Below are 23129 nucleotides of genomic sequence, written 5' to 3'. Positions count from 1 at the left end.
CGAATAGCGTCACGTGAACCATACCCGCGATCTACAATATGTTTACTTTTATTATTGTTTGAAGTTATAGTCAGGTCACATGAAATGCGTACTCGAATTGGGAATTATGTCTCACGACTATGCCACGGGAACCGTACCCATAGTCGTGATGATTTAATTACGCGCCTAAAGCAAACTACGATGTTCATGAGTTATTTCTCTTAAACTACTTTGAGATTTATTGTGAGGCCATGATTTATGGAGAATCATCGTGGATAGAACATATAAAGATTGAAATAAGTCTAAGGTCATTTGATATGAATATTACTGGGTTTGAACGTCAGTAAATTCACCTACCGTTCGAGGCTCATAATTTTGGAAAGCTGCTATTTGATAAATCGTGACTTAATTGGTCTTAGTGTATTCTGGGAAATCCTTATGAGTACACATGCCTTGTATATTTTTAAAAAAAGTGACTATATCATTCAATGAATTGAGCAAGGATCATAACTTCACAAAATAAAGTGAACAATGAGCTTCTATCAATTGAAACATTTGTAATTTATACGAGTAGCCACCTAAACAGACTACACTGTAGATTATAGAATACATCATCACAAAGGCATAAATAACCTAACAATTAAACTCAAACTCATGTTATCCAAGTCCAGAGAATGAATTAGAAGGAAGTGAACTAGATTTGACAATAACAAAGTTGTTTTAATTACATTTTTTTACATGCTGAATTAAGCTAGAAGAAGGATTCAAACTAGTAAAGTCTTTTCAAACTCCATTATATAATTAACAACAATAGTCCACAATTTGATCTCCAAAGTTCTAATCAACAACTGAAGACGGTCAGGCATGGAATCACAGAATCCTCCCTTTCCTGAAATTGTTAACTGAATTTTCCAGCAGCAAACATGATTACATGGCTATCAGATCTACAAGTATACCACACTCAATGTTCAAACATGGATCATCATCTAAAGAACAAATCACATTGTAATAGATGCTATGTCAACTCTAAAATGATTTAAACATCATGAACTTTCTTAAGCTTAAGACATAGACAAATCAGCCATTAACATAGAAAAAAAAAGAAAAGAGCTTGTAAGCAAAACTCAGACAACAGGAACATATGATTTCACAGGAACATCAATTCAAATTTACAATTATACATTTCCAAGAGACACCATATATGAGATTTTAACATACCTAAAGCACGAATCAAAGAGCTGAGACCAAATAAAGGTCAGAAAACCAGAAAGATAAAGCTCAACAAAACCAAGCAGCAGAAACAACTTCAAATGCCAGTTAAAATCAGCTTAGAACCTAGAGAAGTCAGCTTCCCTTTGGAATTACTTTGCTTACAAAATCAATCCCAAATCCTATTGTTTTTCTTCTTCTTTTCAAACATTTTTTTGTTTTTTTTATGTTTTCTGAAACTTAAAAGGAAGCTAGAATTCAGAAAATCTGCTCTACTAAAGATTGAAAGAAGTCTGAGAGTGCCGAGTGAAAAAAGTGAGTGTAATATGAGAGTGTATGTGTGCTTTTATGCAGAAAATGAGAGTTGTTTTAGGAATTTGTCCTTCCCTATAATTTAGGGGAAATGCATCTTTACAACAGATTTTGGACAACTGTCCATCCGAAATTCCTCCTATTCATTCCCAGCCTCTTTTACCCCTCTGTATTTACCCAAAATTGACCTAAATTTCCCTGTTTTTACTACCCTAGACCTTCTAGACACTTCCAAGAAGTTATATGAATGTTCCCTCAATTTCAAATCTCCTAATTACCCTTTAGGGCTCTGCTATTTACCTTTCAAACCATAATAGAAATCTGGGCCTTAAGACTCAATAGGCCTGCCTGTCAAACAAGGCAAGCCCCCAATCCATTTTCAAGACAGGCCACAATCAATATGATTCTGCTAATTAAAATAATCGAATTCAAACAAAGCTATAGAAATTCAAACATAACCTAAATTAACAAAGAAACGATTAAGGTTAAAACCAATTATCTTGAACATCTAAAAATATACCAATCCGTCTCCTAAGAACAAGATTAAAACAAAACAGAGATGAGCAAATCAGAATAATAAACAGTAACTCAACCCTAACTAAGGTAAAAAAAAATCTAAGAACTTGATAAATTCTAAGGCATGCAACAACAATTAATCTAGTTAAGCAAATGTGACCAATCTCGCATGAAACCAATTTGAACCAACAGGCACAGATAAACTCTCATACCACTGAATTAACAATAAGACCTCAAAAACCACAGAAGGAGTTAACAGTTATAAACATGAAGGTGGAAGATGATCACATTTGAAGCCATCAAGACCAGGAAATCGCCGGTCGATAGTTGATATCACAAAATGAGCACTGACTCGCACCTATCGGCAGAACTAATGTAGCGATATTGATTACCATATTGAGGCGGAGAAACAAGTCAGCGGAGGATTCAAGGATTTTGACCAAAGATTAGATTTTTTCTTTAGGTCTAAGATCTGAAATTCGTGAAGATTGGTTGATTTTCTGTTGAAATTGATAGGATATTATGATTTTTGGAGGAGTTAGAGAGTGTAGGGTGTGAGTTTGGGGCTATTTGGCCAGTGGCAGCCGCTGTGGGCGATTTCTGGCGACGTCGGCGGTGGCGGAACAAAGAAAGAGAGAAGAGAGGTTTGAGAGGTTACTGGGGGGTGGGGGGGGTACGATCTCAGACGGTTATATTAGGGTTGGGGGAATTAGTTACGAACCGTTGGATTGGGAGATATGGACGACTGAGATCAAACATGACCAAAACAAGGTTGTTTTGGTCATTTGGTGGGGTGGACTGGATTTTAAACGGGTTTGGGGCTAGACTGGGGTGAGATAGTGAGGGAAATTTGGGCCATTGAAGTTATTTTTGGCCTAGATTCTAGTTAAGACCCAAATGAACCTTAGCTCCTTTTTTTGATAAACGGGGATAATATATATTAAAAACTTACGGAATATTGTCGTTTACATCATTCAAAATAGAAACAGCCCTAAGGACATTGGTATTGCCCAGGTCGGCTAGCATATAACATACATCAAAACTAATGTTCTTAACAAGGTAAACATGAGCCACCCTATCTGTTTCCAGATTATTTATAACAAAAGGGGGTGGTGTAGTTAGTAGTTGATGAGCAACTTGTTGATTGAGTGCATGTCGTGCCAGATTGTGTGCCACTTTATTCCCTTCCCTGAAGTTATGGATGATCAATGGCTCCTTCAGCTGGTGCATTAACCACCTGCATGATTGTAAGATAGAGTTCTGAGGAACATCATTTGATTTTAGTTGTTTTATTACCTCAGTTGTGTCCGTTTCTACGACAAGTGGAGTTAGTCTATGAGTTATAGCTAACTTGAGACCTTCCTTAAGAGCCTCCAGATCAGCTTGTAATGGTGAGCTAGCTGGGACAGTGCTTTGGAAACCCAAGATCCAATTCCCTGCTTGATTCCTAAATACCCTCCAATTCCCCCTAATTTGAAATTGTCCTTGAAAGCACTATCAATATTTAGTTTGAAGAAAGATTGATGAGGTTTACGCCATGCAACACTTATTGCATGGGAATGAACAATGTATTTTTCCTTATGAGTGAGCAGTTTATATTCTGTCACTAGGTTTAGAGCCTGTTTTGGATTATAAATACAAGAAAGATTTTCATGGTTATTTTTATTTTTGTTTTGCCAAATGCCCCAAAGAATAAAAAGGAGGAGTTCCTCCGAATTAAGGTGTGTATAGTGACTGGGGTTGCCGAGATCCTTTATCTTATCTAGCTAGTGGGAGACATTATTTAGAGAGGACCTATTTAGACCACTTAAATTCCAAAAATTGATGACAACCTTGCAATTTAAGAAGATATGAACTATAGTTTCATTTTTGTTTTTACACACAGGACATATAGGATCAATGTTAAGACCAATATGGTGAAGGTAGGACCGCGTTGGTAGTCTATTGTGATAGCATTTCCAAAGTAGGAATTTAATTTTGTTAGGGCATTGTAACGACCAGATCCAACTGAAATCAGTTAAGTCCGTTGAGTTGGTCCTAATTAGGTTGTAACAACTTTTAGAGGAGAAGTTTCCATCCCCCGTTAGGTCCCAAAATAATAAATCATGAGAGTAGTTGCTAGGGTGAATAGAAAAGGATACTATTTTTGATATCTATGGGGAGGTCAAAAGGAATTTTGTTAAGATCCCAATTATTGTTATGCCAAATGTCAGTAATTGTGAGGTCGCCACTGGATGAGGGGAGGGGACCTTCCACCAGTTGTCTAAGGTTTTTTGATTTTGGGATCCAGTTTGAATCCCATATGTTCATGGTGGAGTGAGTATGGGGGATCCATTTAGTGCCCATGGAACATACTTCCTATCCTTTAATAACACTTTTCCAAATGAAGGAAGTGTTCTTCAGATTTAAAGAGGAGTTGTAAATGGAGGAGAAGGTTTTTAACTAGGGTTTATTAGGATTTTGGATCAGTCTCCAAGCAAGGTTAGCTAAGCTGACTAGATTTTTATCTTTAGCAGAATGGATGCCAAGGCCTCTATTAAGCCTATTCCTGATTAAGATATCCCAAGAGATTAGATGCATTTTTTTGGATGTGTTAGTAGTCTCCCAAATTTTCTTTGTAATTTGTCAATGTGTTTTGTTATTTTTGTTGGTAGGAGATTATATTGCATGGCATGATTAGGGGTACTGTTTGGGGCTGATGAGGCAAGGGAGGTTCTACCTACAATGTTTAGGAAGTTTGATTTCCAAGATGCTAGTTTCATAGTCATATTGTCTATGATAAATTGGTAGTCGGAGAATTTAGGCTTTATGTTTGTAATTGGAAAGCCTAGATATTTTCCAAAATTTTTGCTAATGTTAATGTTGAAGAGTCTAGATAATCCCTTGGAAGTGACTTTTGGACAGTTTTTGGAGACAATAATTTTCGATTTGTTAAATTTATTTTTTGTCCGGATAAAGTACAGAAGGAATTAAGGCACTGAAGAATAGTGTTAGGGGATTTCTTATCAATTTTACACATAAGGGTAATATCATATGCATATAAGAGGTGAGAGAGATAGCAATGTTTGTTAGCCATTTTTATGGGGGCCCAAGCTCCAATATCCATATTATGATTTATTTGGGTTGATAGCATTTCCACACAGAGGATAAAAATGTATGGAGATAGTGGGTGTTTTCTTTCTTCTTTTTCTTTTAATTTTAAATTCTAACCTAATTAATTAAAAACCTAGATTAGGTCCTAAATTAAAATTTAATTTGTGAAATAAACCTAATTAACTATTTCTAATATTTGAACAATTAATTTAGCTTAAAATAACGAAAGGAAATTGCTAATTTAAAATTAAAAGCTACAAATGTAAAATAACTAATATTTTTTGTGATTTTGTTTAATAATGTAATTAACTCAAGTAATTAAATCCTAAATGCAACTAAGACCTAAAATGCTATGTAATGAAGAATTAAATATTTTTGGTATTTTTTATGACTTTAAAATATTAAAAGTGCACAAAAAATGCAACTACATGCAAACAATTACCAAAAATTCCTAAAAATTCTATAAAAAATAAAAAACAATTAAGAAAAAAATCTATTTATTAATTTTTGTGGGAGTATTTTCAGTGAGACAAAAATTACGTGCTCACAACAAGTATAGAGAGAGATATTGATATTATTCAACTTCAAACCGATGTACAGAATGAACTAAAAACTCCTCTATTTATAGAAGAAAGGAGTAGCTGCGAGGCTTTTCAGGAAGTAGCTGCAAGGCTTTTCTTGAGCTACTTGTAAGTTGTATGCATCAGCTACTTACAACCTGCCTGTTTAACAAGAAGCTGCTGCAAATTATTTCATTGAGTTGCTTACAACCTGCCTGCATCAATTGCTTGTAGATAAACTTCAATGGAGTATTAAATGGATAATCTCCTTTCCACAATATAATTATTTTCATAACATTAATGAAAATTTTGTGCATTAAAAATTAATAACAATATTTAGGTATTAATTGAAGTAATTTATATAATATTTTCAAATTTCTTTTTTATAGAAAATGACCTTGTCACACCGAACATATTATTTATGATTTTATGGGATATTATAAGGAAAATGGAAAAAAAAAAGTTAACTGTAGGGAGCCTAATAGACTGAAGAAGCGCGAGCCATGCCATGGCGCGCAGTGGACAGTTGAAATCATCAGATCAGACCGCTTTCCTCTTCTGCATTAAAAACGAAAACTAACCCCCAATGAGAAATGAAAGAGATAGGTGGAGATGTGGGTTATAGTATTTTAGTGACAGCCATGAAATATCGCACATTGGTCCCCATTTGCTCAGCAAAATTTGTTTCCCTTCATTTTCGTTAACCTCCCCTCAAAACACTAATCTCACTTCATAGTTTCCCTATTTTTTTCTCGCTCTGCCTAGTGTTTAACAAAAGATTGTTCAAGATTATGTAAGGGGTCTGTTTTTCTAAGTCGGCCTTTTTCTTTTCTTTTTTTCTGGGAATCATGTAATTGGTTGATCTTCCTTTTTTTTTTTTTTAAACTTAATGTATTTGGTTGATCTGCAGTTCGAATTTGGGCCCAGAAACTAATGTTGTATTATTCGGTCTAGTTTATTAGTTGGTGGAGTGAGTGATATTGGTTTGAGTCAGATGCAGGGCGGAATGATGTTTGCCAGGCTTGACGATTCGCCCATGTTTCGTCAGCAGGTAACAAAAATATTCATTCTTTAAACTTTAGCATTCTGATCCTGTGATTTTTGTGTGTGTGTGTGTTCATAAACGCAAATCTCCATGCGCAAAATACTGCTAGTAGAGCCAGTTGCTACCGTTGGTCACTGACGGAGTTAGGAATCATTCAACAAAATGCTTAAATGCTGTACCTAGTAGCTTCCCTTATATTAAGCGGATTCAACAGTTTATTTATATACAAAAAAAAAAAAAAAAGTTTTACCCTATTTGCAGTGTAATTTGCGGACCAATTAGGGGATTTGATTGAGCACCCTTCGGTACCTTTAGCTCCGTTACTGCCGTTGGTACTGATGATTTGGTGTGTATGTAGCCTCATGATGATTAGTTGTTAAGAAATTACAATAAGTTTCTGCCAAATGAATAGTAATTCATGAATTTTGGTTGAACGTTTTCTGCTTGGATAACTGCAGAGTAATCAACATTTGACTACTTTTTTTTTCTATTTAAAATTTGATCGATAGATACTTTGACTTTCTGAGGTTTAAAGTAGGATGTAGATGAAAGATGAGCAATCAACCTTTTATTTATTGTTAGTTTAAACTTTGACTTTTTGAGGTTTATGCTTGTGAATATCAATACTACTATAGTAATACTTTAGTTGTTAAATTATGGACATACTCTCTTTTACCCCTTTTCTTTCTTTTTTAGTTTTATATTAAAACTAGATCGTGTAGTCTTAAGAAGTGAAGTGTATGTCGAGAAAGTATGTACTTATGTATGTTGAGAAAGTAAGAGAGTGTGTGTGTGTGTATAACTGAAAACCTTATCTTTGTTGAGTGCATTTGCCGACTGTGGTTTGCCTGGTATGAACTGCGAGGTTATCATGATTAAGGTGTTTTTGAAGAGGGAACCAAGGAATTATAGTGTATGAAACGGAGGTTGCAAAAGATATCTTTCCATTAGTAGAGACTTGGAGACTTGTTTTCCTTGTTATCAACATGAAAACATGTTGTCTAAGATTTAAATGCAACGTATTATTACTTATATGTGGTATAGTCTTTAGTTAGATGCTAGGTGGTGTATCTAGTCCTGTGTGAATTTTCTAGATGCAGTTTGATATGACTTACGCTCACATAAAAGCTTAAGCCTTTTCCATGGCGTGTTTTAGTTTAATATGGATATCTGTAGGCTGAAGAATATGCTAACCATTTCTACTTTTCTCTGACCCACGAGTGTGGATCCTTAAATATTGTACTTGGTGGAACAGATCCAAGCTTTGGAGGAAGATTCCGAATTGTTGAGGGATAAATGTCTAAAGTTTTATAAAGGATGTCGAAAGTACACGTAAGTCTCTTTATGTTGCTCTATCAACTTGTCTTCATTAGTTATGTTGCACGGCACGCTTCATTATTAAGTGGTTCTTATGTATAAAGGGATTAGTAGAGAAGAGAGAACAACGGTTGGAAGAGAGGAAGGTCTGTATGGATAACAACAAGAAACTCAATAACAAAGCTCTAGCAGCAAAAAGTATTTTAACTTTGTTGCACATAAGAAAGGGTAGAATTTCATACATCATCTTCTAAAAAACGGAATACAACTTCGTAAAATCTTACCATTATTATCTTGTTATAACCCCAAACTTTTATAATATCTTGTTATACTCCTTCTGTTCCATTTTATATGGTGCTATTACTATTTGGAGAGTCGAACAGTGCTGTCTTTTGCTATGATTTTTAAAACATTTTGAAATATTTTTGACTCCAAAAATTGTTATCTACTGTACTTTTTATGTAGTTTCAGGATTTTTATTCGTATTTACGCTGAAAATTAGATGTGTTAATCCTCATACCTCGAACCTGGCCATTCTTTTTGGGACATAGGAAGAAAAAATTTCATGAAATATTGCCCTTGCCGTAGCACATTGCAAGATTGTATAATCAGTCATATTGTGCTCAATCAACACGTAGAATCGTTTAAACAGAATCTTATATTAGTGTATTTATGACTTTCTGCTAACAGCACATCCTTAATCTTTAGGTTTTAAGAGCACACATGAGGGATTAAAAAAGAAATGAAGGATTTTCCATGTCCTAACATGACCTGAGTGGAAGTTCTTCCGAGTGGATTTTGACATTGTGATTAGGGTATTGATGAGAAGAATAAAGAAAATAGATAGTCGTGGAAATGCAACATAGAAGGTTTAATCCCCAAGCCTCACTTCATCATCTCACTTGATGCCCAGTATTTTAGATGTTCATCAACCTGTATGTTAATCCTCTTCTTTTAACAGTTTTGAACTGTCCACCATAATAAATTTTGGGAATTTTAAGTCCCATTCAGTTTCATTATCAGATTGTTGTCGTATTTACATCCAATTTTATCCTGCAGAGCATATTATGGTCTTATCTGTATTAATTTGACAGTGCTTTTCCTCTATCTTCTATATCCGTCCTCCGCTTAATTGAAGTTCCTTTGGCAAGTAATTCTGTACTTGCTTACCTGATTGTATCTTTCAACATTTGCGTCTTCGAACTATTTGGGCTTATGGATGGACTATTGCAGTGTGTTCCACTTAATGAGTATAAAATGGCACACCAGTATGTGCACTTAATGCAAATAGATATACAATCTTCTTTTCAAGGATGTCATCAAACATCAAAGTTAGAATATTTTATTCCATAAATAATCCTAACTCTTGCACAAGTTTTGTGTTGTTTATAAGATTCATTCATTCTTTTTTCGAATTTATAGAGAAGGTCTTGGGGAAGCATATGATAGAGACATAGCTTTTGCCAGTTCTCTTGAAACCTTTGGAGGAGGGCACACTGATCCTGTTGCTGTTTCATTTGGAGGTTCCGTTTTGTCTTTATCTTTGCGTACAGCTTGCCATATAAATCTTGTGAATTGTTGAACACGAACAACAAAAGCATGAACATCGTGAGAAAGTTAACTATATAGAGGTTACACTTGCGAAGACATCACTATGAGCAACATCTAGAGGACACTTACGACCAACAAAAACCTCATTTCTCATAGGAAGTATTTTGTTAGGATATAGGACTACCTATCCACAAATAGTATATAGCGATTTCTAAATTCTAAATTATGAATTGCTGTTACCACTGATTTTTCTTAATCAACTTCTGGTGTTTCTATTATTAGCTAAAAGTTAAAAGGTGAATGGCTGTATGGAACAGATTTGCATCTTTTGCTATCCTTGTCAAGCTCAATTAACCTTGTTTGCAAACATTGTATTGATTTTCTGCAGTAAGCTCTACTTAACAAAGAATCTAGTGTCAAATTCCTCAGCCAATTTATATTGATACACGTGAGTTGCATTCTTAGGCCCTGATATGGTTAAATTTGCTATCGCCCTGAGAGAGATTGGAACATACAAAGAAGTTCTTCGATCACAGGTAGCAGTTGCCTCCCTATATTATCTGTAGTTCAGCCATTATGCCATTTATCGAAGTGTTAGTGGTGATTTAGAGTCTTTTGTTCTGCATTATCATATTTGATTCCCAAATTTCTGTGCATTGATTTTTTGTTAATATGCTACATTACTTTAAAAAGTGTAACTTTCCTATGCCAATCTGACTTTAGAAGTGCATATATCTATTCTAGAATTTTCTTTTGACAGCAAGGTCTAAGTTACTATGGTGTGTGACTTTTGAAATATCATTGTTTGGTTAGTATCTTTTACTGACACCTTCAATTTTTTTTCTTAGGTAGAGCAAATATTAAATGATCGATTACTACATATGGCTAGCATTGATCATCAAGTCAAGGTAAAATTGGCTGAATCTTCCGCCAGGCTTTATGGCTCCAACTAAATTCGAAAAACCAGAGACGTGGTAAAATTTCCCATTATTCCCGTGCCATGGGTCCTACTTAGGCCATAAGGCTTCCTAACTAAATAGGAAACGTTCTCTCTTTAAGCTTCTGAAATGAGGTTTATGTTCTCTGTTTCAGATTGAGTTATAAATTAAGCAAATGTATATCAAATTTTGCCTAATTTGTTATAATAAATTAAAGACATATTAATTTGTAACATTTCGCATGTAGTTTCTAAATAGGTATATTTTTTACTTTCATGACATTGTATTTCAACTGGAGAATTTCTTGAAATGACCCGACCCTAGGCAAGCAACTAGTTTCAACAGACGAATCATTTCCATTTTTCAGAGATATTGAATACTTTCTCTTGGTTAGTAGATTTCTTTATTTACCGAATGGTGCATAGAGACATAAAATTTGATTTGAGGGAGGGCACTCTGCAGTGGAAACTAATTATCAGTGGGTTGAATGGAATCCATTTTGACCCACCAATAACATTCAGTGGGTTAGTTTTTGCTATGTTTCATACTCAACCTTTATTTGACCAGCCCAATCTGATCTTAAACAACTCAATTTTCCCATGTCAACCATATATATCTCTTTTTTCATTTCTCCCACTCTTGCCTTGTACACACACGTACACATATATATATATACATTAAATGCATCTTTCACCTGATATTGCACGACTTTCCAATACTTTCAGGAATCTCGGAAGCGTTTTGACAAAGCTGATGTAGCTTATGATCAGGTGGATACAACATCCCTTTAGTCACACTGTATATCTGTTTTGTGATTGACTTGCATGTTTTTATGAGAATAACTCATTCAATTTGACAAGTACAATTTTTTTTTATAATGGAGTGACTTCTAATTGAAACTGAATGTAATTGTTGCCTAGTTCGATAAATGTCCTTCCCCTATGAAATGGCTGACTTAACTAGCACTCTTGAATACCATTAGTGAAAGGATAGGCAATGCGGAGTGATCAAGTTCGTTTTGCTGTTTGTCGGAAAAGATTTCCTATTTTATGTTGACATTTTGTCCCCGTTGTCAAACATTGACTGATTTGGATCTGGTAAAATTTTGTCATTTCATTATGGAGATTTTCAGAAAATGGATCTTTGGATATTTCCTTTCTGCATGACAGACGTTCAAGATCCTAATATCCTTGGTTACAGGATCCAGCACAGAAGATGGCCTTTCCACTTCTTGCTCCCATGTCTAAACATATGGAAATATCTTGACATTTGTTTGGGTTATAGCCTACTGAAAATACCCTATACTGCTTTTGTTCAGGTCCGCGAGAAGTTCCTATCATTGAGGAAAAGTACAAGGATGGATATAGCTGCAGCCATTGAGGAGGTACCACATATTGGTTCTTAAAATTGAAGATCAGTTTCCCTCTTTGTGTAATTGATTGATTAGGCAGTTTATGGGTCCATTCTCTTTTAAATTCTAATTTGGTGGAGATCTGTTCCAGGAACTTTACTATGCAAGGTCGGCTTTTGAGCATACCCGCTTTAATCTGGTAAACTAAGTTAATTTGCAATTCTTCAATTCCAGCCCTCCTCCCAAACACACCTATAGACATATTTATGTATGTACATTCTTTGGGAGTCAGTAACTAAATAATGATTCAGTTGACAAATAGCAACCATCTAATATTTGCAATGCGTCAAAACAAGATCAGGTTGGAGCTCTTTCTTCTGTTGAGGCCAAAAAGAAGTACGAATTTTTGGAAGCTGTTAGCTTGACTATGGATGCTCATCTTCAGTATTTCAAACAGGTCATTTTCTGTTTTCTTTTGAGTGGCAAACAGGTCTTGAAATGATGAAATGTAAGAGTTATTCACATTATGGAGTACGTCATGGCTGAATCTAAGATACTACGTCATGTACAGGGGTATGAACTGTTGCATCAGATGGAGCCTTATATCAATCAGGTCATTATTCTTGTTCTAAAGCTAGTTGTGAAATAATATTTCTGTACTCTCCTCTTTCCATGAGGGCATTCTACCCTTTTAAATTGGAAGGGATGATAATGGTCCATTTACAAAACTAAATTGTCGTGTTCAGTTTCATGAGATCATGAGTGCCATCTCTTATAGATCTCCCTCAAATTATTTTATTATTGGTTCTCCAATAATCTATTAAAAGATGCTCATTGTGAGCTTGGAATTCCATAAATAACCAGGTATAGCAACCTAGGAATACATATTGAACATGCATATTGATTTTCTTATTAGACCACAAAAAAAAAAAGGAACTGTACTCCAGCTGTTTTTTTCATTATATCATGATGAAGCGAGTATCCTGTTCCTTTTTTCTCTCTTCCTCTGTAGGCAGCATAAGAAGAAGAACTCTTTGTTTTTAGATCTATACTCTAGTAGAACTTAAATAGCAGTACGTGCCAAAAAAGTACTCGTCATCCACAACAAGGCTGGGGATTGGCAGAAACTATTGAACTGGAAAAGCCAAAATGATCAAACCATTTCGCTTATCCATAGCCTTTTTCCTCTATCTGGTAGTGCATGGAAATCTCATGGGGTCTTGAAGAGGTTTCGAGGGCTAATGCATTTCCATTTAATTTGAGCCTAGGGATGTCATTATTTCTCTCAACGAATTAAAAAGACATAAAAATAATTCATTGATGCCTTAAATACTCAACAGGGTCAACACCGTACACCGTTAGTTGCATGTGGTGATCTTTGTTAAATTGTTTTTGCAACCACTACGTTTTAAGTGTTGGGGAGATTGTAGATAGCTGACAGCAGCGTGGTTGAGACCAAAATTGGGAAAGAAGCATCTTTTTGTCCTCATTTTGTTAAATGGCTAAGATCTATGTCGACATACTGGTGTGTTTAGCCTCACTCTAGTTTGCAATCTGCATTTTCAGTGGTTTTGGGTGGACCATTTTTGTTGTGCCAATGCTCATTAATCCATGGTTTTTCGAGCTTTGCAGTCTAATTTTAGTGCCTGTGCATTAGTCATTGATTTTTGGGTTGTGTTTGGACCCCATTGAGTATTCGCCAATTCAATAGATTTAGGATGTTGAAGGGGGTAAACCAAAAATTGTTGGGGTACTTTCTCAGTTATCAGAGTCATGGGATGGCTATCTACTCCATTGTCAATCCCAAGATTGCTAGATAGGCACTGGAGCAGTTTTGGCTTCTTAATTATCAAGAGCTAACACGATTGTTAAAATTTTCAGTTTCTCTTTTTGTTTCTATGGTAAAGTTCTTTCTTGACTGACCTGAGCTGAATGTTCTGCTGGTAAATCCTTCTTTTTCCTTATTCTTTTTGTGCGTTTGTTATTCACAGTGGATTTGGTAGTATACAACATTGAGGAAGTTTACCTCAATGACTAACTGAAGTCGTGTTTATGGCACCTTTCAGTTACTTCTCTCCTTTCTTAATGGGTTACAAGGTCTGTGGTTATTCTAGGTCTTGGCCTATGCACAAAGGTCTAGAGAAAGCTCCACACATGAGCAGGCAGTTCTCAATGGAAAAATGCAAGAGTATAGGAGAGAAGTCGATCAAGAAAGCAGGCGGTCATTCAATGGTCCTCACAGTTCTTCAAATGCTGATGTCATACAACATTCTTCCAGAAGTTCTCAAAAATTGATAGAGGCAGTAATGCAGTCTACTTCAGAAGGAAAGGTACACGCTGTGAGGCTGCAATCATAGGCAAATAATTTTCTCTGATGTTTTAGAGATTCTTATTATTTCTTCCAAAAGCTCTTCCGATTACCATTTCTATAGCTAAGATTTCAATAGTTTAGGTACAAACTATAAAACAAGGGTATCTCTCAAAGCGTTCATCTAACTTAAGAGGTGACTGGAAGAGAAGATTCTTTGTTCTAGATAGCCGAGGAATTCTGTACTATTATCGAACACAAAAGAGCAGGTCCTCTGTAAGTTATCGGATAAACTGGTCTTTTAGCACGTTCTTCTGGCTACTATTTATGCTCGCTCAAAAGCGAATGGTGCAGTTTCAGGGATCTGCCAATCCACTCTCTTCACATAGAAGTTTTTCCACAGAACCAGGAGCAGCACACCGGAGTAGTTGGCTTTCTTCTCATTATCATGGAGGTGTACATGATGAAAAACCTGTTGCACGTCGTACAGTGAACCTACTGACATCAACAATAAAAGCGGATGCAGAGCAATCGGATCTGAGATTTTGCTTCAGAATAATTTCACCTACAAAGAGTTATACTTTGCAGGTGAACTAAGCAAGAGCTGCATTGAGAGAACTTGTTTTTAACACAATATGTAATTAACAGTTTTAAGTAAAGTTGTCTTTTGGACATCCAGGCAGAGAGCGCAGCAGAACAAATGGACTGGATAGAAAAAATAACAGGAGTTATTACCTCTTTGTTGAGTTCCCAGACACCTGAAAGGGTAAAATATTAAGTATTAACGTTAATGTTGTTACTCCAGTTCCAGTTTTTGTCACTTCCTAATGATACTGGTTCATGTTGTAGCATTTCTCCGTGAGTCCCACTATGAAAAGTAGGTCTATAGGAAGTCCCACCAGTCATGGTCAAAGGACGATGGAGGAGTGCACATCCGGGAGGGATTTCATTGCTAGGAGTTCCATACGCCAATCCAAAAGTGCATCACACCTCCCCAGCATGAAAACAGAGAAACCAGTTGAAGTACTGAAGAGGATACCTGGGAACGATAAATGTGCTGATTGTGGTGCTCCAGAACCAGAGTGGGCTTCTTTAAATCTTGGTATTCTTATATGCATTGAATGTTCTGGCATTCACCGTAACCTTGGTGTACATATATCAAAGGCAAGTCAAATGTGCTGCCTTTTGCACCCAAGCTTCTTTACTTTTGTAATAATCAGGCTTTTAGTTTTTCTCCACTTTGTCTTTAGTTAGGGGCAACTGGGCAAGACACCTTCCTAAATCTCTCCCCAGTGAAAGGACCTGTCATCATGTTACACCACACATGCTCTGATAGTCATTATATCAGATTATGTGTCTGTGTAGTGTTTCTCTATATTATATGTGGGGAATATAGCCAAGCTGGAAATTCCAATGTTTATTATGGATTTATCTAGACAACTCAATTCATGAGAAGAGAATGGATTCTTTTGTGGAATATGTAGTGTAATTCATAAACCTGGTGACTAATTAGAACCACTTGCATGTCTGTCTAAAACATGACACAACATCAATCTATCCGCTACGCCTCAATGCAAGACAAGTTGGGGTTATATGAATCCTCTATATCTATTTTGCACCATTCTGAGCCCATCTCATTCTAATAGTGGTAAGTAATTTATTTAAGTAATTATATAGGTTCTCTGATGTAGTGCTAAAAAATACATGAATACAGTTTCGAAAAACGAGCTTCTTGAATAATTATGTGATTGGTAGTCATAGTTTCAATGATTTGTACTGGTTCAGCTGCTAAGTTAGTGGAGATTAGTTAATAAATAAAGATAAAGTGAAACAGAATTTCTGCAGATATGAGAGATCAAGGTAAAAGGATATAGCTCATCTACGACTGCTCAACTTCTTGATGCCACATAGGAACTCTTATTGTTCCTGAAATTTTTGAAGTACCTAGATAGGTTAAAGGATAGGTGAGAGTGGGACATGATGGTTAAGATACTTCAGTTTATATTCAATCTCATTATGTTTAAACTTATGGAAGGGGTTGTCCACTTGATCATTCCCAGGTAGGTCATTGTTCTACTATTTCCTAGTTTAAAATACTTGATCTTCTCTATATATTGTTTCTCTCTATACTCCAATATCTTATACTTCTACAAGGAATCATGTTTAGACCAGTTTGTTTTTAGCATAAACACAAGTTCAGATTTACATGGCCTGTAATGTGATATAAATGATGATCATTGAAAAAATTGAGACAAGTGAAAGTAGAAGAAAAGACAAAAGCTTAGTTATATATTCTGTTAATTTTGGAGTATCCAAAGGAAAATTACCCTAAAATGAGCTGGATGAAAAAAAATGTTTTTTCAGTTAAATTCAAGTCCTTTGTCCATTTCCCTTTTATAGTTTGGATGGAAAATACTTGAACTCCTTTATTATGCACTGGACTTGCTTAGATCATTGCATTTTATAGAGCTTTTCAGATGATTATGCAAAATTTGAAGTATTCCTAACAGCTCAACTGCAACTTTGAAATTAGGTAAGATCCTTGACACTTGATGTTAAAGTGTGGGAGCCTTCAGTCATAACCCTATTCCAGGCACTTGGTAATGTGTTCGTGAATTCTGTTTGGGAGGGTTTGTTGCATCCAAGAAGAACTTTTCAGGCAGATGAAATACCAATGCGGTAACTTTGAAAATTCAGCATGATTTAAATTATTGTTATTGTTCTTCTTTATTGAAAAGTGTCAACTGGTTGCTCTAGGTTTTTGGAGTCCCAGAAACACAAACAGTTCTTTTGCAAACCCAGTGTCGATGATCATATTTCAGTGAAGGAGAAATTCATCCATGCAAAGGTACCACTACATTGTCAACATGTTCTCCTAGCCGTTTCTCTGTCCTCGAGTGATAGCTTCACATAGTATTTGTTTTCCTCTAAAGTCTATATTTTTACCTTATCCCTCTAGTTCAATCATTTGGTTAGCCCTTAATGTCACCATTGGTGGATGTTGCACACTATGCCCGTCTTGTTGACTCACTAATTATGTAGGCTTATTATCATAGATAATATCTCCCACTTATACGTCATACCATAACTCATGAGCCTTCTGCTGTACGGCTGCCCCACCTGATTAGCGGACTGGCACTGCACATTATGCATGTGGAGCGACCTAGTATTATCTGAGGTCTTATATGGGACTTAGTAGTCTCCTACCTAAAGTTCAGAGCATAGCAGATGTAGGCCTCCTACAGTACGGCTGCTGCAATTCGCAGCATCATTGGTCCAAGGTCTGGTTTGGCTGCTCCAGGTGCGTTAACTGAAGAATTTCCCCTTGGCTCATGATGCTGTTGAGCACGGAGTATTTTGTCTGGCCTACTAACTTAGTCCCTCTAGTAAAGTGCTACAACCTTTTTTGGCGATTAATGGCCTTGCATAATCTTATGGTCTCACGCAATGCAATTTGCATACTTTCTAGTGCCTTGAATGAACAAATATATGGTAATGGTATGCTGGTTCTGTATGTATGTGTTTTTGGGAAAACCTCTCTTAAAACATACGCTTCTGTATGGCATATTTGGCAAGGTCGTTAATCTTCACTTGCTAAGTCTTCTTATGGTTGCAGTATGCAGAAAAACGTTTTGTTCACAAAGTGGCAGACAGTGGGCACTTGCTTTCTGTGGCACAACAGTTGGGGGAAGGTGTCCGTAAAAATGACAAGAAAACTGTATACCGACTAATTGTTGTCTATCAAGCAGATGTTAATTCAGTCTACACGCAAGCATCAGTTGGTACGTCTTTCTCTAGTGATATATTGAGATTGCATTGACATACAAACCCTGATTATAATTTCAATTTCCTAGGCAGTGATTGTTCAAGCTCTTTGAACCCACAAAGTGGAAGTGAAGACCATTCCTCTGATGAATTTCTTGATGGCTGTTCCCTGCTTCACCTAGCTTGCCAAACTGCTGATATTGGCATGGTAGAGCTGCTTCTGCAGCATGGTGCTAACATAAATGCTTGCGATTCACGTGGTCAGATCCCATTACATCATAGTTTCTTAAGAGGAAGAACTGAAATTGCCAAACTATTACTTTCAAGGTATTTCTTTGGTTCTAAGACCAGTGCTAATCCTTTCTTCTCTTAATTATATATTCAGTTTGATAATAAAACTCTTGCTGTGAGGCTGATGTCCAGACATCTGCATTTGCATAGAAGTTACTAAGGAGGTTCACAATATAGGTTACTGCATCCTATATATCCATATAGGTAAAAACATTGGGGAGGTCCACAGCTATACGTTTGTACTCAGAGAATGTGATTCCAAGCACTAGGGGTGTGTTTTTACTGGTTAAATCCAGCTATCTTATTGGTCGTAGTAATTATTATCCCAAGTTTGGTTCAGGAACTATGGAACCCTCTAAAAGTTTATTTAGTGGGAACTGGTTACAAAGTCACGATTTTAACTTTCAGCTGATGCAATCATGTAAAGTATTCTCATGCTGAACATGCGCCTCTTTTACCATTCGGGTACATTGTGCTCAGTTTGGGGATAAATATGGATAAAGTAGCAGGCTAAACCTCTAAGAGGTTGGTTTGACCTTCACATACCAAATACCAGAATCTTTGTGCACTTCCTCAGCTTGGGAAATATCAAACTCACCTCCTCCTGGCTTGAGTCTCTGCATGTGAGATCACCTTTTAGATACTAAAATAGGTCTTAATAACAACCCCTTCCCCCCAACAACCCCAAAAAATGATGAAAATAATATATAAAATCTTTTATGACACAGATTTAGGCAATCAGATCTCGAGTAACACGTGCATGATGTCTCCTATCACTAAGTGAAAGACATCCTCCCCTTTTCCAAGTACAGATATGTTCGTGGATTAGACTCCTGACATACAGTTGTGAGAGAAATACATACACAGAAGCCACATTAGCAAATTGCTGCTAAATCATAGAGTAGCAGAAATGCAGAAGATAATTAAAAAACTATAGAAATTGAAGCCAAGTTGTAATTGTCATTTAAGGAATACAAGCATGTTAAAAGGAGTCCGATAAAGAAGTAAGATTGGGTAGCTTCTGCACTTTGTATTGCTTGTAGGACAGGGAACTAGTTAGAAGATATCAAATCGCTGTATTAATGCATGATCGTTAAACTCCAGCTGAATTTCAGGGGAAAGCAATTGAGTTCATGCTTTTCAGAGTCAGAGGGAGGTTATGACTTTCTATCAAGCAGTTTGATGCTAACATTCATAAATCACAAAGGAATTAGTTATTGAATGTTTCCCTTCGGTCAATCACTGAACCACAATGATTCCAGCCCCACGTGGGTACAAATGCTGAAGTCTCTGACCATCTCATCTTAAGTTGTTGGAGAGACACTCCCCCTCGTCCTCTTTTAACACCTTCAATCATTTTGGCATCATCCTGCATGCTGCTGCATTTGGAGGTCCACATAGAATATGACCAGATAATTTTAGGCTACCTTTTTTCATTTTTTTCATCTATAGCTACTTGTACCTTCTGTTAATTGACCATTTCTAATCTTGTATAAACTCGTATGACCACACATCCACATTAACATCTGCACAACATTGATGGTCACATAACTGTTTTGTAGAACTTGCCTTTTATAGCGTAAAACAGAAGAATTATTTATTGATGTTGATGTTTTGTAATATCTCGTTTTACAAAGGACAACTTCTGAGGTTCGGGTTCAGTATACAAGTAGAGGAGCTTAAACCAATTCTCCAGGATTTATAGGGTGCGTATATAATGGTTTTTACCATGCACTAATTTTCGTTCTGAGCTAGAACATAACAAATTCTGCTCTCAAATTTCAAAACTGCTTCCATCTGATTAAGGCTTAGAAAATGGAAGAATGGTAGTTGATTACTGTTTTACTTCATCGGGTAGTAGAGCCAGCTTAATAGACTAGTTCTATTCCTTGACTTTTCTGGAGGATTATGTTCTTTGTATAGATAAATGACATAAACTTTCTACTGCTTAGTTAGTACCCCATTACACTTTCAAATCTTCTATTGGTGATAGTGGCCTCAGATTTGAAGGAGAACTGATGATTTTTAAATGATAATGGAGTTAATTCTGATATTTAAATCATTAAAGTAATGTTGACAATTAGCTAATGCCGCTGAAATTGATAACTGACAGTTTTAGTCTTTTCTGTAATGCTGCTGAAATCGATAACTTACAGTTGCAATCAGTTGTATAAATTTCTGTAATGTTCTTTAACCAATATAATATTCTTTCGAACAGGGGGGCTGACCCACAAGCTGTTGATAAGGAAGGTAAGACTCCTTTCCACCTTGTCGAAGAATCAGCCCTGGATGATGTGGAGATTCTCGCTCTCCTGAAAGTCACAATAGGATAGCACCAGCACAAAGATCTGAGGTAGACCACTTAGAATTGCATTATCTTCAAAAATGACGTTGGAGTTATTTGGAAGTGCTAGAGCCTTCTCAATCCTTAGCTTCATTCTGCCAGAGAAATATTGAAATAAGCAGGCTTTCTGACATTAATGATTCAGAGAACTGGTGCTTTTCCTCCGCGGAGTTGTACCACATTTCTAAAGCTACGAGAGACAGTTAGCTTGTGCTTCAGGCTTGTCGTTCCTACAAAATGCAACAATTTCAGCTTTAGTAAAAGAGTTTGAGGCCATGCATTAAGCTGCTTCATCTGTATTCCTCATTATTAGTTTTTTCCCCTTTGGTTTCTTTCGTTATCCTAGTTCTGCAGCTCTTGAAGAAGTAGGCAGTGGAGCAGTTATACATGCATTATGAATTGATTTTGATGGTTTGAACAGAATAAGCTACCATATAAAGTGGGTGAAATTTTTGTATAGCAGCTTGCTGATTGAGCTGAAGAAATCGAGGAGACATGCGATACATAGCTTGCTTGTATTGCCAGGAGTATTCAATATAGCTTACTGGTTAATTTTCCAAGATCAAGAGGTTGGTAAATGATAGTTTCATTATTCATTTGTACCTAAAGCAATTGATGGGAAATTGAGTATAGTATGTGCCTTGCCATAAGAGCTGTAGTTTTAATATTTAATCATTATTCTTTTTAATTTTTTTGTAGAAGTTATCAGAGTTCTAGCTGTTTGTAACGCATATATAAATTAAAGACCTTGAGATGAGCATCAAAGGCCACAAAGGCGCAAATCTCACTTAATTCAACATATCGAGTCCCTTAATATTAAGGAGCAAAAACGAATAAGTTTTTTGGTAATAACTTGTGAAATTAACATTAACAACAAAACTTTGTACACTTAAAAGAGCATCCAGTGTTATAACCCCCTTATAGGAAGGTTGTTCTTAACAACTAGACCTCGAAAACTATATGAATACAAGGCAGAGTCCACTGTTGGAGTCCCAAACTAGTTACATAATCTATTAATGAAACAGTTGTTCCTAAGAGTAGTCCTGTATCTATGCAGTTCACCTATTCTTTCCCTAAGCTCATTCTGAATCTGCTTTATAGTATACTCTTGGTATTCTCGAACAATTTCCAGTTCCTGGCTTGCCAGGTGTGATAGATCATTGCACTCCCCCCTATATAGCAGTTCCTTCTTATACTGCCGCCAATGTCTGTCTTCTTTTGAACTATTGTAAACTCTACATGATCCCTTTCTTCTGGATGGAAATCCCAGCCCAACTAACCAGTGCATTTCTCACTTGAGTTATCCAAGTACATTCTGCAAATAGATGATGCTGTGTTTCAGGAACACCTTCCTCACTAAGACAACAGTTTCCATCATCAACCTCTCTTTTGTTAGCAGTTTATCATGGTAAGCAAGCCACACAATTACTCTTTGCCTTGGCATCATAAATTAAGTCAGCTACATAGCTTTTAGTCACAGAGTAATCACCCTTTGGAGTTAATGTGTACTCCCCTCTATGATTCCAGCTTATCATTTGGCCTTTCAACGAGTTTAATTTTCTCCAATACCAACTGCTATCTGCTGGTGATGTATGTTCCCAAAAAAGAATAAGTTTGCTATTCGGTTATGTGTATTCTGCATTTACTCAAAAGTTACACAACATATATGTTGATAGGAAAGTGAAAGCTACCAAGTTGTGCTTCCTTCTTTGACATGGGTAGGACTTAGGCACACTAATTATTGCTTCCTAGTAATATACGAAACAATACCCCTCTGGTTCGTATTACATGTCTTTTAAGGTTTATGCAAAACTCCTTAAGAAAGATATTTAACAGTCTTAACCATAAGAAATGTTTGTTTAAACTATTATTTACCTCAAGTTAAGAACCTTAACTGTCTTCACTCTTAAACCCCACTTCTAGGAATATTTTATGCTCCAAATGAAATAGACCGAGTTAGGAGGAGTATAGCAGAAAAATGGGAAATTTTTAAATTTCAAAAGTTTTGCAGGTTTTATACTGAGACTTAAAGGTTAATTACTAAAGAATGAACCTGGTATTCTTCTGCATATAAGCTGGATCAAAGTTGAATGCGGGGAACAATATGGGCTTTCCTTGATAAATTAAGAAGAATTAACCCAAATAGCCATTTCTTAAACTAAAAATACCTGACAGATGTATATTATATGTATAATATATATAATTGTATATAATCAATCTATAATTTATATATACCGGCTAGAAAAATAAATAATGAATCTGACCGGCTATTTATGCAACAATCCCATAAATTAACCAGGCTGTGAAAGCTTGCAACAGACATGGACATTTGCTCTTAAATTTCAAATTTCATAAGAATTTAAACTGATAGCATGAATTTGTACACTATTAAATCACTTAAAAGATATTTACAGACAACAGTTTGTAATAGGTGTCAATCAATAACCAGGCAACTAGGGTAGATTATCTAATTTAACATGTTAAATTGCATTGATCATGTGTATATATGTTGGAACTATAAATAGAAGGAGCGCAAAAGAGTGCTTTTTT

General features: G+C 36.0%; 1 protein-coding gene across 3 annotated transcripts; it reads left to right on the top strand.

Annotated features, from left to right (window-relative positions):
- Positions 1 to 6158: 6158 nt before the first annotated feature.
- LOC109242051 (ADP-ribosylation factor GTPase-activating protein AGD3-like) lies at positions 6159 to 21267 on the top strand. Of its 3 annotated transcripts, XM_019408878.1 has the most exons (21): positions 6160 to 6720; positions 7970 to 8046; positions 9454 to 9554; positions 10048 to 10118; positions 10431 to 10490; positions 11246 to 11290; positions 11839 to 11904; positions 12023 to 12070; positions 12233 to 12328; positions 12443 to 12484; positions 13986 to 14201; positions 14324 to 14455; positions 14534 to 14767; positions 14859 to 14945; positions 15029 to 15343; positions 16713 to 16858; positions 16937 to 17027; positions 17796 to 17961; positions 18034 to 18271; positions 19873 to 19941; positions 20454 to 20540. In XM_019408878.1, exons 1-20 carry the CDS (start codon positions 6664 to 6666, stop codon positions 19916 to 19918), a joined length of 2334 nt encoding a protein of 777 aa, XP_019264423.1. In that variant the 5' UTR covers positions 6160 to 6663; the 3' UTR covers positions 19919 to 19941; positions 20454 to 20540. The 3 variants fall into 3 exon arrangements, with proteins under 3 accessions (XP_019264424.1, XP_019264423.1, XP_019264422.1); XM_019408877.1 differs by lacking the exon at positions 19873 to 19941 and having other exon boundaries at positions 6162 to 6720; positions 20454 to 21267; XM_019408879.1 differs by lacking the exons at positions 19873 to 19941; positions 20454 to 20540 and having other exon boundaries at positions 6159 to 6720; positions 18038 to 18142.
- The last annotated feature ends 1862 nt before the right edge of the window (positions 21268 to 23129 follow it).

The sequence above is a fragment of the Nicotiana attenuata genome, unplaced genomic scaffold (genome assembly GCF_001879085.1).
Source record: "Nicotiana attenuata strain UT unplaced genomic scaffold, NIATTr2, whole genome shotgun sequence".
Classification (NCBI taxonomy): Eukaryota; Viridiplantae; Streptophyta; class Magnoliopsida; order Solanales; family Solanaceae; genus Nicotiana; species Nicotiana attenuata.
Note: the sequence above shows the minus strand (reverse complement) of the source record. Positions and strands in the feature narration are given on the sequence as shown.

Excerpts from the sequence above, each read along its gene's own strand:
- LOC109242051 (XM_019408877.1), top strand. The coding sequence starts at position 6,664 with ATGCAGGGCGGAATGATGTTTGCCAGGCTTGACGATTCGCCCATGTTT. Across the intron at positions 8,047-9,453 it reads AAAGGATGTCGAAAGTACAC|AGAAGGTCTTGGGGAAGCAT; the intron begins GTAAGTCTCTTT and ends TCGAATTTATAG. Across the intron at positions 14,456-14,533 it reads CACAAAAGAGCAGGTCCTCT|TTTCAGGGATCTGCCAATCC; the intron begins GTAAGTTATCGG and ends CGAATGGTGCAG.